The sequence below is a fragment of the Heterodontus francisci genome, chromosome 34 (assembly GCF_036365525.1).
Source record: "Heterodontus francisci isolate sHetFra1 chromosome 34, sHetFra1.hap1, whole genome shotgun sequence".
NCBI classification, from domain to species: Eukaryota; Metazoa; Chordata; class Chondrichthyes; order Heterodontiformes; family Heterodontidae; genus Heterodontus; species Heterodontus francisci.
The window spans coordinates 41,098,867-41,114,876 of NC_090404.1; the positions used below are offsets into that span (position 1 = coordinate 41,098,867).

General features: G+C 46.5%; 1 protein-coding gene, 1 long non-coding RNA gene and 1 pseudogene across 2 annotated transcripts; 2 read left to right on the forward strand and 1 right to left on the reverse strand.

Moving 5' to 3' along the window:
• Positions 1 to 14,814, forward strand: part of LOC137349408 (zinc finger protein 585A-like) — a 229,568-nt pseudogene extending 214,754 nt beyond the window's left edge.
• Positions 1,732 to 12,476, reverse strand: LOC137349411 (uncharacterized). The gene is made up of 3 exons (XR_010969388.1): positions 12,286 to 12,476; positions 5,282 to 5,439; positions 1,732 to 2,357 (listed from the first exon to the last, which is right to left on the reverse strand). It is a non-coding gene; the product is annotated as an uncharacterized lncRNA (long non-coding RNA).
• Positions 14,815 to 14,908: 94 nt separating the features above from the next.
• On the forward strand, positions 14,909 to 15,523 carry LOC137348848 (oocyte zinc finger protein XlCOF20-like). The gene is made up of 2 exons (XM_068014085.1): positions 14,909 to 15,091; positions 15,257 to 15,523. The coding sequence occupies exons 1-2, from the start codon at positions 14,909 to 14,911 to the stop codon at positions 15,521 to 15,523; spliced, it is 450 nt and encodes a 149-aa protein (XP_067870186.1).
• Positions 15,524 to 16,010: the final 487 nt, after the last annotated feature.

Here is a 16,010-nt window from a genome sequence, read left to right on the forward strand (position 1 = left end):
AGCAACAAATTGTAACAGAAGCAAAGGGAACCTTCCCAACTGAACCAGAACATTGCTCCCAGTGTCCATGAGACACTCTGCATCCTGAGGTGTCCACCGGTTGCAGAAGGCCACCCCGGCATGGACAAGACCAGGGAAGACAGGGCAGCAGCCAGAGTGACACCCCCACTCCCAACATGGTCCCTGTACATCCTGGACCTACACATTGTTTCTCAGCCTGAGCGAGAGGGAGAGAGAGAGATGGAGAAGGTGAGAACTGAATGTTTAAATATACAAGACAGATACAAACCTGGGTGGGTTTGGGGTGGATGAGGTGAGGGTGAGGAGGGCATTGGTGGGACTGGGGGGTTTTGGAAGGGCAGGTCATCGAAAGGGCTGTGGGTGTGGGTGGTGTTTTAATCAGGCCCAAGAGCAGGTCCCGGAAAAGATCCTCCAACCTTCCCACCCCACCTCCACACCGAGTGGCCAGAGATTAGGAGAATGGGGTTAAACTGTAACCAAGGCCATTGATAAGGTCCCACAAGGCAGACTGGTCATGAATGACAAGCCCATGGGATCCAACACAAAACAGCAAGTTAGAGCCAAAATTGACTCAGAGGCAGGAAGCAAAGAGTAATGGTTGATGAGTGTTTGTGTGACTGGAAGGCTGTTTTCAGTGAGGTTCTGCAGGGATCAGTACTGGCTTTTTGTTCGAGAGATCAATGGTTTGGACTTGAATGTAGGGGATTTGATTAAAAAGTTTGCAGATGAAACAAAAATTGACCATGTGGTTGATAATGAAGAAGAAAGCTGTAAACTGCAGGAAGATATCAATGGACTGGTTAGGTGGGCAGAATAGTGACAAATGGAATTCAATCCGGAGAAGTGTGAGGTAATGTATTTGGAGACAGCTAACAAGGCAAGGGAATACACAATAAATGGTAGGATATTGAGAAGTATAAAGGAACAGAGGGGCCTTGGAGTGCATGTTCATAGATCCCTGAACATGGCTGGGCAGGTACATAAGGCGTAAGAGATACTTGCCTTTATTAACCAAGGCAGAGAATACAAGAGCATGGAGGTTATGTTGGAAATGTATAAAACACTGGTTTGGACACAGCTGGAGGACTGTGTACAGTTCTGGTCAAAGCACTGCAGGAAAGATGTGGCTATATTAGAGAAAATACAGAGGAGATTTACAAGGATGTTGGCTGGATTGGAGAATTTTCGTTCTGAGGAAATATTGGATAGGTGAGGGTTGTTTTCTTTGGAACAGAGGAGGCTGAGGGGAGACCGAATTGAAGTGTAGAAAATGATGATGGGTCTAAATAGAGTGGATAGGAAGGACCTATTCCCCTTGGCTGAGGGGTCCATAACCAGGGGCATAGATTTAGAGAAAGAGGTAGGAAATTTAAAAGGGATTTGAGGGGAAATGTTTTCAGACAGAGGGTGGTGGGGATCTGCAACTCACTGCCTGGGAGGGTGGTAGAGGCAGAAACCCTCACAACAATTAAAAAGTACTTGGATATGCACGTGAAGTGCCCTAAACTACAAGGGTATTATTACGACCGACCGCTCAAGTCAAAGCCCCCCCAGTCAAAATATCCAATTTTGATAGTGGTGGGAGAAACGCACTGTTGATTCAGTCCCGTCCCTCACAGATCGCCTGACATTTTAAACATTCCAAATTAAAGATCCAGCCAAATTGTACCATCTATTAACCCCCGAATAAGGCTAACCAAACCAGGTGTCTTTAGATCAACAAATTAACTGTTTAATTAGAAAAACTAAATTCTTAAACACTACTAACATATAAACAGTTAAAACAGAAAAAATAGTGACTTTGCATATTTATGCTCCTGCCGAAGTGAAATCTTCCTAAATGGAATAGTCCAATGTTGCTTGAAGTCCTCACAGCCGTGTGATGGGGGGAGAAAATAAGAGTTTCTTCAACAGTAGAACAGTCCACAGTCTAGTTCAGCAGTTGAATTGATGCTGTTCTTCTCCAGCGATAAATTTCAACAATTACAGTTCAGTAGTTAAAGGAATTGGATATTTTTTTTTAGAAATTAATCTGGCTTGACATCAGAATTCTGAGAGTATAATAAATAGGGTTTAAATAAACCAAGAGAGTGCTCTCTTTTCCTTCAGTATATGCTGGATGATCATCTGTGTCTGTCTCTGTTAACGGTGTCTCAAATGCTACTTTTTCAACTAGTTTCAAATGTCAATTGGAAACAATGCATCTCTCGATCTTCAGTCTCTGAGTGGATGTATCCCGGGGCAACGAGAATACATTCTTTGACTCAGTCTCTGGAGCTTGTTGCCTCAAAGCAGTACTGCTCCTTTTCCAGCCTTAAAGGCACACTGCATTCTTCCTAGAAAAAAAATACAGGATCATCACACTATGGACCAAGAGCTGGAAAGCGGGATTCGGCTGGATGGCTCCTTGTCAGCCAACGAGGACACGATGGGCCGAATGGCCTCCTTCCGTACTGTAAATTTCCAGGATTCTAAGTTGAGAAGCAGCCCCTTCGGGTAACGATACAGGGGCTGTAACCTCTCACAGTGAATATATACATGGCCCATGGACTCTTCAAGGCTGCAAACATCACATGCAGCCTGAGAGTGGGTGAAGCTGCTGAAAACCCTATTGTCCAGGATGCTCCATCTCCTGGGCACTCGGACCCAGTTGGAAACAGTTTGTCAGGTCCTGTTTGCTCTCTGTGCCTTCACCAAGATGGCTGTGCTTGCACCCTGACCCCGCCCTGTCCAAGATGGCGGCCAGTGACCCCTCTCCCCCGGGCCTGTCACCATGAGGTAAACACAGGGCCTCTTGGCCTACCCCAGGTGTATATGAAGCCTCCGAGCCCACCCACGGCTCCAATTCCTCCCCTGTACCCACAATCTCCTCTCGCCTCCCGATCCACCTGGTCCATCTCAGTCCATCTCCATTTCCTACGCTGGCCATGCTCAGTGCACTGTTCGATCCCACGCCAATACACCGGGCCCCTGTGGTCATTGAAAAGGGACTGACCCTTATCACGGGAGTCCTGGGTAATGAATCCTCCACTGAAAGCTCCAAATATTGAATGGATGATTTTGTGTCATCCCATTGAGATCAGGGCCAGAGAGACAATGGAGAAAATTATTCAATAAATTATACAGAAACCCGAGTGCCCGGGACATCAACTATGGTATGAAGTACACTGGGAATTCTGTTCTTCACCCACATTTGGACTCAGGAATTAGAGGGATGTTTTCATAACTTGTAGTTGACACCAAACTGGATGATAGAACTAATAATGTGGAGGAGTGCATTGAAATCCAGGAAGACATAAACAGGCTGGCAGACTGGACAGATAAATGGGAAATGAAATTCAACATAGTGAAATGTGAGCTGGTTCATTTTGGGAGGAGGAATAAGGAGGCCAGTTATTGGTTAGAATGTAAGAACTTAAATGGAGCAGAGGAGCAAAGAGATCTGGGAACAGAGTCACATAAATCACTAAAAGGAGCAACACAAGTGGATAAGAGAGCAAAGAAAGAGCTGATGTTCTTTTCTAGAGGAATGCAATGTAACAGCAGGGAGGGAATGTTGAATTTATAGAGAACCTCACTTAGAAGGACTGTGAGCAGTTCTGGTCTCCAGATTAAAAAAGGATATTGAAGACTGAAGAAAGTGCAGAATAGATTTACAAAGATGTCACCAGAGAGGATGTTACTATCCTGCAAGATTGAGCAGGCTGGGGATCCTTGCTCTGGAAAAGAGAAGACGAGGAGTAGATCTGATAGAGGTCTTTAAAATTATCAGGGAGTCAGAACAAGGGGGCAGCAATATAATACAGACATTAACAGGTCAAATAGAGAACTTAGGAGGAATTTGTCTACTCAGAGAGTGGTGAGAATGTGGAACTCACTGCCATGTGGAGTGATTGAAGGTGATAACAATGATGTATTTAAGGGGAGGCTCAATACATTTATGAGGGAGAAGGGAATAGAGGGATATGAGGGCAGGGTGGGATGATGTAATTAGATTGGGAGGAGGCTCATGTGGATTATAAACAGCAGCACAGACTAGAGGGGCTGAACGGCCTGTTTCTGGGCTGTAATTCTGTGCACATTCAGCCTGGGTGGATTAATGCTCAGGTTCACTGGGCCCAGGGGTGGATTAATGAAAGTTCTGGCTCTATGTTTTAGATGATGCTGCCGAGTACTGCAGGTGATGGAGAAGAGTTTCTCTCTATCTACCCTATCAGTTTCAATTAATATCTTGAAAACTTTGATCAAATCACCCCTTAATCTTCTGAATTCCAGGGACTACAACCCTCACAGTGAGGTGATTCATTCTGGCAGAAGGAATAGGGAGAGGCAACAAACACTTAATGGTACGGTTCTAAAAAGTTTGCAGGGATAGAGAGACCTGAGGGTTCATGTGCAGAGATCAGTGAAAGTGGAAGGATGTATCGAGGGAACAGTTGGCAAAGCAAATGGGATCTTGGGCCTCATAAATCGAGGTATTGAACACAAAAGGAAGGAAGTTATGCTGAACATTTATAAAGCTCTGGTTAGGCCACAACTAGAGTATTGCATCCAGTTCTGGTCACCACACTTTAGGAAGGATGTGAAGGTCCTTGAGAGGGTGCAGAGATTTATCAGAATGGTTTCTGAGATGAGAGAATTTAACTACAAGGTTAGGTTGGAGGAGCTGGTGTTGTTCTCCTTGGAGCAAAGGAGATTGAGGGGAGATCTGATAGAGGTGTTGAAAATGATGACAGTTTTAGATAAGACAGACCAAGAAAAGCTGTTCCCATTAGCTGATGATACAAGGATTAGTGGACACAGATTCAGGTTTTGAGATACAGGAGGGATGTGAGGAAGCAGTTTTTTTACACAGTGAATGATAATGACCTGGAACTCACTGCCTACGAGGGTGGTGGAAGTGGAGATGATCAGTGATTACAAAAGGAAATTAGATGGGCACTTGAGGCAAATAAACCTGCAGGACTACGGGGATAGAGTGGGGGAATGGGACTGACTGGATTGTTCTGCAGAGAGTGGGATGGAATCAAAAAGATCAATGTCCTCCTCCTGTGCTGTAATGACTCTGATTCATTTGTGTAATCTCTCCTCGTAATTTAACCCTTGGAGTCCAGGTATCATTCAGGTAAATCTACCCTGCACTCCCTCCAAGGCCATTATATCCTTCCGAAGGTGTGGTGCCCAGAACTGAACACAATATTCCAGGTGTGGTCTAACCAGGGCTTTGTGTATCTCAGTGCTTTTCCACTCTCACTGATACCTGAAATCTTTTCCCACAGACAGAACAGACAAAGCTTTCTCCTTCCACATTCAAAGGCCGATGATATTCAGGTCCTGATGTATCGAGTGACTCTGTCAGATCTTGATGTGATGTTTGGCTCGAGATTCCCCATCTGCATATCCCCTGCTTCTAAGCCCCTGTAAAAGGAGTTTACAAAAACCATCACTGTCAGTCCAGGATAGAAATTCACAACATTCTCTCCTCCTGCTTCCTGGCCCAGGATGACTGTACATGCACCCTGCTGTACATTGTCCTGAGGGAGGCCACACACCAGCCTGGATTCACGTCTGCGGCTGCAGAAACGCCTGTGTATTCCCCTATCAAATCTCCTATCACTATTGCTCAGTCAGTCAGCTTTGTGACCCTCTGTGAAGCTGATCCAACTGTGCTGCCATGGCCTTGACTCTGGCTGCACTCCTTAGATGAACCATCACTTTCATCAGTATTCAGAACTGAATACTGGTTGGAGAGTGAGATGCACTCAGGGGTCTCCTGCATTCCCTGCCTGTTTCTTCTTGACTGTCAGTTGGCCACCCATTGCCTCTCTCCCTGCATACTCTTCAGCTGCAGGGTGACCATATCGAGAAACGTGCTGTCCACAAATCTCTCACCTCATGGATGCACCGCAGTGACACCAGCTGCAGTTCATGCTCCGAAAACCGGAGCTCGAGGTGCTGCAACTTGTTTTATCTTCATCCATGTGATGTGGGTGTTGCTGGCTCGGCCAGTATTTATTGTCCATCCCAAACTGCCCTTGACAACTGAGAGGCTCGCTCGGCCATTTCAGAGGGCATTTCAGAGTCAACCACATTGCTGTAGATCTGGAGTCACATGTAGGCCAGACCAGGTAAGGACAGCAGATTTCCCATCTCATGAACCAGATGGCTTTTTAATTGCAGATTTATTAATTGAATTTAAATGTCACCATCTGCCGTGGTGGGATTCGAACCCATGTTCCAGTGACATTACCCCGATGTCACCACCTCCCCCAATGATACTTCCTACACAAATGGTTATCTGGAGTTGGCACATTACACAGGATGTGCACTCCAGAGGTCGGAGCAGCCCCATCATTGGCAGGAATTTGGGACTTGTAACTGCAAAGGCTTTTGTTATCAAAAAGGACTGTGTAATGTATCAGTGTGGTGTGAGATAGTCAAGTGTTGAATAAGTAAAGAAAATATCTTTGTAAATAGCTGACACCACAATTTACAATCAAAGTGCTGTTTAGATAATTGTGGATTTCTTTTAGTTTAGTTATTAGAACAAAAGACTGAAAATGTGAAATCTTGTGTAATTTATTAGTGTGGTCTGGGGATTCATATCTCATATTTTTCATATTGACAATCTCTGAGGTTGTAACAACTGGAAAGTGGGATGAACAGATACAATGGGCGGAATGGCCTCCTCCTGTGCTGTAAATAGAGTCAGAGAGTTATACAGCACAGAAACAGGCACTTCGGCCCATCCTGTCCGTGCCGGTCATCAAGCACCTAACTATTCTAATCCCATTTTCCAGCACTTGGCCCATAGTCTTGTCTGCTATGGCGTTTCAAGTGCTCATCTAAATACTTGTTAAATGTTGTGAGGGTTCCTGCCTCTACCACCTCTTCAGGCAGTGCTTTTCAGATTCCAACCACCCTCTGGGTGAAACTTTTTTTTTCCCCACAAATCCTCTCTCAACCTCCTGCCCCTTACCTTAAAATCAAAGTCTCCTGGTTATTGACACCTCCACGAAGGGAAAAAGTTTCTTCCGATCGAACCTATCAATGCCCCTCATAAATTTGAATACCTCAATCATGTCCCCCTTCAGCCTTCTCTGCTCTAATGAAAACAACCCCAGCCATTTCAGTCTCTCTTCATACCTGAAATGCTCCAGACCAGGCAACATCCTTGTGATACTTCTCTGCACCCTCTCCAGTGCAATCACATCCTTCCTATAGTGTGGTGCCTAGAATTGTACACAGTACTCCAGCTGTGGCCTAACTAGCGTTTTATACAGTTCCACCATAACCTCCCAGCTCTTATATTCTATGCCTCAGCTGATAAAGGCAAGTATCCCATATGCCTTCCTAACCACCTTATCTACCTGTGCTGCTGCCTTCAGTGATCTATGGACAAGTACACCAAGGTCCCTCTGACCCTCTGTACTTCCTGGGGTCCTACCATCCATTGTATATTCCCTTGCCTTGTTAGTCCTCCCAAAATGCATCACCTCACACTTCTCAGGATTAAATTCCATTTGCCACTGCTCTGCCCATCTTACCAGCCCATCGATATCGTCCTGTAATCTAAGGCTTTCCTCCTCACTATTTACGACACCACCAATTTTCATGTCAACTGCGAATTTACTTATCATGCCTCCTATATTCACATCTAAATCATTAATGTACACTACAAACAGTAAGGGTCCCAGTACCGATCCCTGCGGTACACCACTGGTCTCGGGTTTCCACTCGCAAAAACAACCCTCGACCATCACCCTCTGCCTCCTGCCACTAAGCCAATTTTGGATCCAATTTGCCAAATTGCCCTGGATCCCATGGGCTCTGACCTTCTTAACCACTCTCCCATGTGGGACCTTATCAAAAGCTTACTGAAGTCCATGCAGACTACATCAACTGCTTTACCCTCATCTACACACCTAGTCACTGCCTTGAAAAATTCAATCAAGTTAGTTAGACACGATCTCCCCCTAACAAAGACATGCTGACTATCCCTGATTAATCCCTGCCTCTCCAAGTGGAGATTAATCCTGTCCCTCAGAATTTTTTCCAATGTTTTCCCAGCCACTGATGTTAGACTCACTGGCCTGTCAGTACCTGGTTTATCCCTGCTACCCTTCTTGATAATGGCACCACATTCGTAGTCCTCCAGTCCTCTGGTACCTCTCCTGTGACCAGAGAGGATCTGAAAATTTATGTCAGAGCCCTTGCTCTCTCCTCCCTTGCCTCACATAACAGCCTGGGATACATCTCATCTGGGACTGGGGATTTATCCACTTTTAAGCCCGCTAAAACAGCTAATACTTCCTCACTTTCAATGCTAATATGTTCAAGTGTATCACAATCCCCCTCCCTGATCTCTACACCTACATCATCCTTCTCCATAGTGAACACAGATGCAAAGTAATCATTTAAAACCTCACCTATGTCCTCCGACTTCACACACAGATTGGCACTTTGGTCCCTAATGGGCCCCACTCTTTCACTGCTTATCCTCTTGCCCTTAATATACTTAGAAAATGCCTTAGCGTTTTCCTTGATCTTGCCCGCCAGTGTTTTTTCATGCCCCCTCTTTGCTCTCCTAATTACTTTTTTTTGTACCCCCCCCACCCCACAAACTACACTTTCTATACTCCTCCAGGTCCTCTGCTGTTTTCAGCACTTTGAATCTGGCATAAGCCTCCTTTTTTTTTTCTGATCCAATCCTCTATATCCCTTGACATCCAGGTTTCCCTGGACTTGTTGGTCCTACCCTTCACCTTTACGGGTACACGTTGCCTCTGAACCCTCACTATTTCCTCTTTGAATGACTCGCACTGGTCTGATGCAGACTTTCCTACAAGTAGCTGCTCCCAGTCCACTTTGGCCAGATCCTGTTTTATCATATTGAACTCGGCCTTCCCCCAATTCAGTACTTTTATTTCCAGCCCGCCTTTGTCTTTTTCTTAGAGTTATGGTCACTATCCCCGAAATGCACCCCCACTGACACTTCTACCACTTGTCCAGCATCATTCCCTAGGATTAGGTCCAGTACTGCGCCTTTTCTTGTTGCACGTTCTAGGTACTGGCTCAAAAAAGTCTCCTGTATATATTTTAAGAACTCCGCCCCCTTTAAGTCTTTTACACTCAGACCATCCCAGTTGATATCAGGTAAGTTGAAATCCCCTATTATTACTCCATTATTTTTACACCTCTCTGAGATTTGCCTACATATCTGCTCCTCTATCTCTCCCTGACTGTTTGGAGGCCTGCAGTACACTCCCAGCCAAGTGATTGCCCCCTTTTTGTTTTCAAGTTCTACTCATCTGGCCTCATTTGAAGAACCTTCTCAGATATCATCCCTCCTTCGACAGGTTTGCGTCTGCCTGCAATGAATTTGGCCTAACCATCAGCCTCAAGAAAACGAACATCATGGGGCAGGACGTCAGAAATGCTCCATCCATCAATATTGGCGACCACGCTCTGGAAGTGGTTCAAGAGTTCACCTACCTAGGCTCAACTATCACCAGTAACCTGTCTCGAGATGCAGAAATCAACAAGCGCATGGGTAAGGCTTCCACTGCTATGTCCAGACTGGCCAAGAGAGTGTGGGAAAATGGCGCACTGACACGGAACACAAAACTCCGAGTGTATCAGGCCTGTGTCCTCAGTACCTTGCTCTACGGCAGCGAGGCCTGGACAACGTATGCCAGCCAAGAGCGACGTCTCAATTCATTCCATCTTCGCTGTCTTCGGAGAATACTTGGCATCAGGTGGCAGGACTATATCTCCAACACAGAAGTCCTTGAAGCGGCCAACACCCCCAGCTTATACACACTACTGAGTCAGCGGCGCTTGAGATGGCTTGGCCATGTGAGTCGCATGGAAGATGGCAGGATCCCCAAAGACACATTGTACAGCGTGCTCGCCACTGGTATCAGACCCACCGGCCGTCCATGTCTCCGCTATAAAGACGTCTGCAAACTCGACATGAAATCGTGTGACATTGATCACAAGTCGTGGGAGTCAGTTGCCAGCATTCGCCAGAGCTGGCGGGCAGCCATAAAGACAGGGCTAAATTGTGGCGAGTCGAAGAGACTCAGTAGTTGGCAGGAAAAAAGACAGAGGCGCAAGGGGAGAGCCAACTGTGCAACAGCCCCGACAAACAAATTTCTCTGCAGCACCTGTGGAAGAGCCTGTCACTCCAGAATTGGCCTTTATAGCCACTCCAGGCGCTGCTTCACAAACCACTGACCACCTCCAGGCGCGTATCCATTGTCTCTCGAGATAAGGAGGCCCAAAAGAAGAAAGAAAAGAAACTGCAGTAATTGACTCCTTGATCAACAGTGCAATGCGACCGCCTCTTTTATCCCTTCTCCTGTCACACCTGAAGATTCTATACCCTGGAATATTGAGCTGCCAGTCCTGCCCTTCCCTCAACCATCTCCGTGATAGCAACTATATCATAATCCCATATGCTAATCAACACCCTCAATTCATCTGTCTTGCATTAAAATAAATGCAATCCAGCCTTGCATTTGTCACTTGTGCCTTAACAGGTCTATATTTGCTCTGCCTAACAGACTGACTCAGTTTCTCTTCGAGATTTGACTGAGCATCACCCACTCCTATACCTCCACTCTGTATCCCATTCCTCTGCCAAATGTGTTGAAACTGCCCCCAACAGCACTCGTAAACCTCCCAGCAAGGATGTTCGTCCAACTTATACGGGTCCCACCTTTGCCAGAAACAGACCCAGTGATCCAGGAAGCTAAAGCCCTCCCTCCTGCACCATCTCTTCAGCCACGCATTCATCTGCTCTATCCTCCTATTCCTATACTCACTAGCATGTGGCACTGGAGTAATCCAGAGATTACAACCTTTGAGGTCCTGCTTTTTAATCTGCCACCTAGCTCCCTAAATTCTTGTTTCAGGTCTTCATCCTCTTTTTACCTCCGTCGTTGGTACCAATGTGTTCCACGACCTCTGACTATTCGCCCCCCCCCCTTCAGAATGTCCTGCTGCCATTCCGTGACTAACTTGACCCTAGCACCAGGGAGGCAACATACCATCCTGAAGTCATGTTTGTCGCCACAGAAATGCCTATCTGTATCCCTTACGATAGAATCCATTATCAGTATAGTTCTTGCAGTCCTTTTCCTCCCCTGCTGTGCAGCAGAGCCATGCGTGGTAACACAAACTTGGCTGCTGCTGCTTTCCGCTGGGAGGTCATTCCCCCCAACAGTATCCAAAGTGGTCTATCTGTTTGAGAGGGGGATGGCCACAGGGGACTCCTGCACAACCTGCCTGCGCCTACTACTCCATCTGGTGGTCACCCATCTCATTTCTGCCTGTGCAGCCATTACCTGCAGTGTGACCACCTCTCTAAACGTGCTATCCACAACGTCCTCAGCATCGCCGATGCTCCACAGTGAATCCACCTGCAGCTCCAGCTCCATAATGCGGGTAGTCAGTAGCTGCAGCTGGATCCACTTCCTGCACACATGGTCGTCAGGGACACTGGAAGCATCTCTGATTTCCCACATCGCGCAGGAGGAGCATATCACGGGGCTGAGCTCTCCTGCCATGACTTACCTTTAGATTAATTAGTTACTCCCTTTAAAAAATATTAATTACACGAGAGGATTGTTCTACTCCAAACACTACCCACGACAATCTAAATTACTCTAATTTAAAAAAAAACACACTCTTAGAACTCACTTTATCACTCGAGGTCTTTTTTTAAACAACTTTCCCCTTATTTTTTAAAGCTAATTAAATTGACTAACAGTTGTTAATTACCCAACCAATCACAAACAAAGAACAAAGAACAGTTCAGCACAGGAACAGGCCATTCGGCCTGTACGTGGGTTTCTGCTGGGTGCTCCGGTTTCCTCCCACAGCCAAAGATTTGCAGGTTGATAAGTAAATTGGCGATTGTAAATTGCCCCTAGTGCAGGTAGGTGGTAGGGGAATTGAGGGCTTGTGGTAGGAATATGGGATTAATGTAGGATTAATATAAATGGCTGGTTGATGGTCGGCACAGACTCGGTGGGCCGAAGGACCTGTTTCAGTGCTGTATCTCTAAATAAATAAATAATAAACCTCAATACTTAAAAATAAAAGACTACTCACCGGCTACTCACTTCCCTTCTATTGGTGTCAGTTAAATCTCAGGAAGCTGCCCCTTATTCTGATGAAAACTGGAATGTTTAATTTCCAGCTCCTTGGACAAACTTCCGAACTTTGGAGAAAGGGAAACAAAGTTACAAAACTTACCAGCCAATCAACTCACAGGCTTCCTGACTCGCTGGAAACGGGAGAAGAAACTGGGAAATGGCGGCTCGGATACTGAAGTCGCTGCACCATCACTTTAATGCTGCCCCTCCCTTCCCCCGGGGTTCACGCCGCATGTCCGCCGAACCCGGCGGCTCTGATTCAGGGCCTGAGAGCCGTTGAAACTCGGTGTTACCGAGGCTGCGCTCAACTTCCGGGAACGGCACCGCGCATGCTCCGCGGAGACAGACGACTCCGTGGGGCGGAGCCTTCTGACGCCTGCGTGTTGCGGTTCTTGGGGTGGAGATAGGTCATATTTCTGCGCGCGGTGCATTCTGGGCACTATAGGCTGCCATTTACCAGTCGGGGAATGGAGGGGTAGTACATGGTTCATACTCAGAAAAGTAAAATGGTATAAAGCAGCAAACATATATTAATGGCGCGTTTGCTGGCAACGAAACCAAATAATGCTGCATCACTGGTACATGCGCAAATGCAACCTCATCGACTGAATCGTCACTGTGCCTCAGGCAGCTGCCAGGAGTAAAGATGGCACTGCTGAATTTGACACAAAACGCGAATTAAATCCAAACCGCCTCAATGGTCGCATTCAGGTCCCTGCTCCCTCCCGTGATCACCGCTTCAATCACCGCATTCAGTTTCATGCTCAATCACAGCTTATCTTCCCCGCTCCCTCCGATGCCCTTTGACTCGTCATTTTCGATGACTCTCCCACTCCCTTCCAGCGCTTATATTGGGAAGTTCAATGGCGGGGCTTCAACCCAACATTGTCGGCGTTAAAAAAAAATGTTCACGGTTCACGGCATTGGAGTCCAGGCATGCGCAGTGCCGAACTACTTTTCGCGGAAGCGCAATGCCAAGCAGTGTGAGTGATGGCGGCGGACAAGGTCCTTGTGAGTTGCATCACACACTGCACCCCCTTTTCCTCCGAGGATGTTTCACTGTAGTTGTGTTGCTGAGTGTTTCGAAACTCTGTCTGCTAGAGCTGGAGGAGATTGTAGAGATAGTGAGGCGTGAGGGTATGGAGAGATTTGAAAGCAAGGATGAGTATTTTAAAATTGAGGTGCTATTTAACTGGGAGCCTGTGTCGGCCAGTGAGCACAGTTGTGATGGGTGAACAGGACGTGGTTCGAGTAACGACACAGGCAGCAGAGTTTTGGATGATCTAAAGTTTATGGAGGGTAGAATGTGGGATGCTGGCCAGGAATGTGTTAGAATAGTCAAGTTGAGAGGTAACAAATACATGAATGTATGTTTCAGAGGCAGATGAGCTGAGACAGTGGTGAAGTCTGGCGATGTTACTGAGGTGGAACTAGGCAGTCTGAGTGATGGTGCTGATATGCAGTTTGAAGCTCATCTTGGGGTCAAATATGATACTAAGGTTATGAATGGTCTGGTTTAGCCTCAGACAGTTGCCAGTGAGAAGGATAAAGTTGGTGCCCAGAGAGTGAAGTTCGTGGCAGGAAGTGAAGACTTCCCAATCTTTAATTGGAGGAAAGTTCTGTTCATCCAGTACTGGATGTCAGACAGTCAGGATGGTGTGTGACTTGGAGGGGAACTTTGAGGTGATGGTGTTCACATACACCTGCTACCCTGGTCCTTCTAGATGATGGAAGTTGAGGGTTTGGGAGGTTCTGTTCAAAGTTCTGGTCCAATTGTACATACATAAAATCACCCTCCTCTCCTCCCTCCCTCCCTCTCTTTTTTTTCCTCTCCCTCCTTCCTCCTATAGAGGGCAGAGTCTTGTGTAGGTCCAGACTGGTTGGCAGGTTCCCTTCCCTGAAGGACATTAGTGAACCAGTTGGGGTTGTCCATCAATCCAGCAGCTTTCATGGTCACTTTTTCCTATTGTCAGTCCCATGAATTACCAGATTCATTCAGCTCCATTTCACAACCTGCCTTTGTGTTTTTGTGGCTTCTCTCACAGACAAATTTTCCATTTTCATGCAATTTCACAGGGTTTTAGAAGAGGAGGATTTGCAGTTGTGAAATGCAAAGCAAACATTTGATCGGGTTCTGAAGGACTTGCCCAATTTATCGCAACCCAAATATCACTGGATTTTGAACATGGAAGGAAAAAGCACTGATCACAGTGGGGAGAAACTGTACACGTGTTCTGTGTGTGGAAGAGGTTTCAGCCGATCATCGGGCCTGTTGAAACACAAGTGCAGTCACACTGGGAAGAAACCATGTAAATATGGGAACTGTGGAAAGGATTGAATCATCCATTTGAGCTGGAAACCCATCCATGCAGTCACACTCTGGAGAGGCTGTTCACCTGCTCTGAGTGTGGGAAGGGATTCACTCAGTCATCCTACCTGCTGAAACACCAGCGAGTTCATACTGGGGAGAGACCTTTTAAATGTCCAGATTGTGGGAATTGCTATAAATGTTTTTAGAATTAGAATTAGAACATTACAGCGCAGTACAGGCCCTTCGGCCCTCGATGTTGCGCCGACCTGTGAAACCATCTGACCTACACTATTCCATTTTCATCCATGTGTCTATCCAATGTCCACTTAAATGCCCTTAAAGTTGGCGAATCTACTACTGCTGCAGGCAGGGCATTCCACGCCCTTACTACTCTCTGAGTACTACTGAACTGATGTCCCATCAACGTGTTCACACTGAGGAGAGACCGTTCAGGTGTTCTTATTGCAGGGCTGGGTTCAAGCAATCATCTGAGCTCACTGTACACCAGCGCAGTCACACTGCAGAGAGACCGTTCATCTGCTCTGTGTGTGGGAAAGGATTCATTACTTCATCCCACCTGCTCAGACACCAGCGAGTTCACAATGGGGAGCGGCCATTCACCTGTTCAGAACACAGTAGGGGATTCATTACTTCATTCCATCTTCTGACACACCAACGAGCTCTCACTCGATAGAGGTCATTCTCCTGCTCAGAGTGTGAGAAGAGATTCACTACTTCATCCAACCGGCTGACACACCAGCGAGTTCACACTGGGGAGAGGCCGTTCACCTGCTCAGAGTGTGGGAAGAGATTCACGACTTCATCCAACCGGCTGACACACCAGCGAGTTCACACTGGGGAGAGGCCGTTCACCTGCTCAGAGTGTGAGAAGAGATTCACTACTTCATCCAACCGGCTGACACACCAGCGAGTTCACACTGCGGAGAGGCCGTTCACCTGCTCAGAGTGTGAGAAGAGATTCACTACTTCATCCAACCTGCTGACACACCAGCGAGTTCACAAGTAACTCAGGGCTGAGAAATGTCCATGAAACAGCAGATTTCCAACATCGGGATTTTGGAAATCCACCAATAGGTTCTCCCTTTCCGGCCGCGACCGGCTTTGACAAAAATTAAAGCAATCAGTTCTGATTTTCTTTTTTTAAAGTTGACCAAATACAAAACTGCTCGGTGGTCTTTTTACCTGTTTTTAAGTTGTGTTTATTTTTTATAGTCGGTGGAAAGGAACTTGAAGCAGGATACTAAGTGGGTGGATGTGCATACTCCTCCACAACTTCTGTGTGTCAGTGTTCTGTAAATTTCCAAAAAGGACACAGACCAATTCCCAATGTTTGTTTTTGCCTCCATGGGATATCTTAGCAGAGGCCACCTGAGAACTGACACAGCTCATTTGACATGGCTTAAAATTAATGGTGCAGGATCAGTAGCTGGCAAGTCGCTGGTCTGCAGCAAAAAACATTGGTCTGTCAATAGGAATTTGAAACTTGCTTCCAT

Bases quoted from the DNA above. Each gene is read 5' to 3' on its own strand.
- LOC137348848 (XM_068014085.1), top strand. From the start codon at position 14,909: ATGTCCCATCAACGTGTTCACACTGAGGAGAGACCGTTCAGGTGTTCT. The intron at 15,092-15,256 runs GTTCACAATGGG...CTGACACACCAG, and splicing joins ACCTGCTCAGACACCAGCGA to CGAGTTCACACTGGGGAGAG.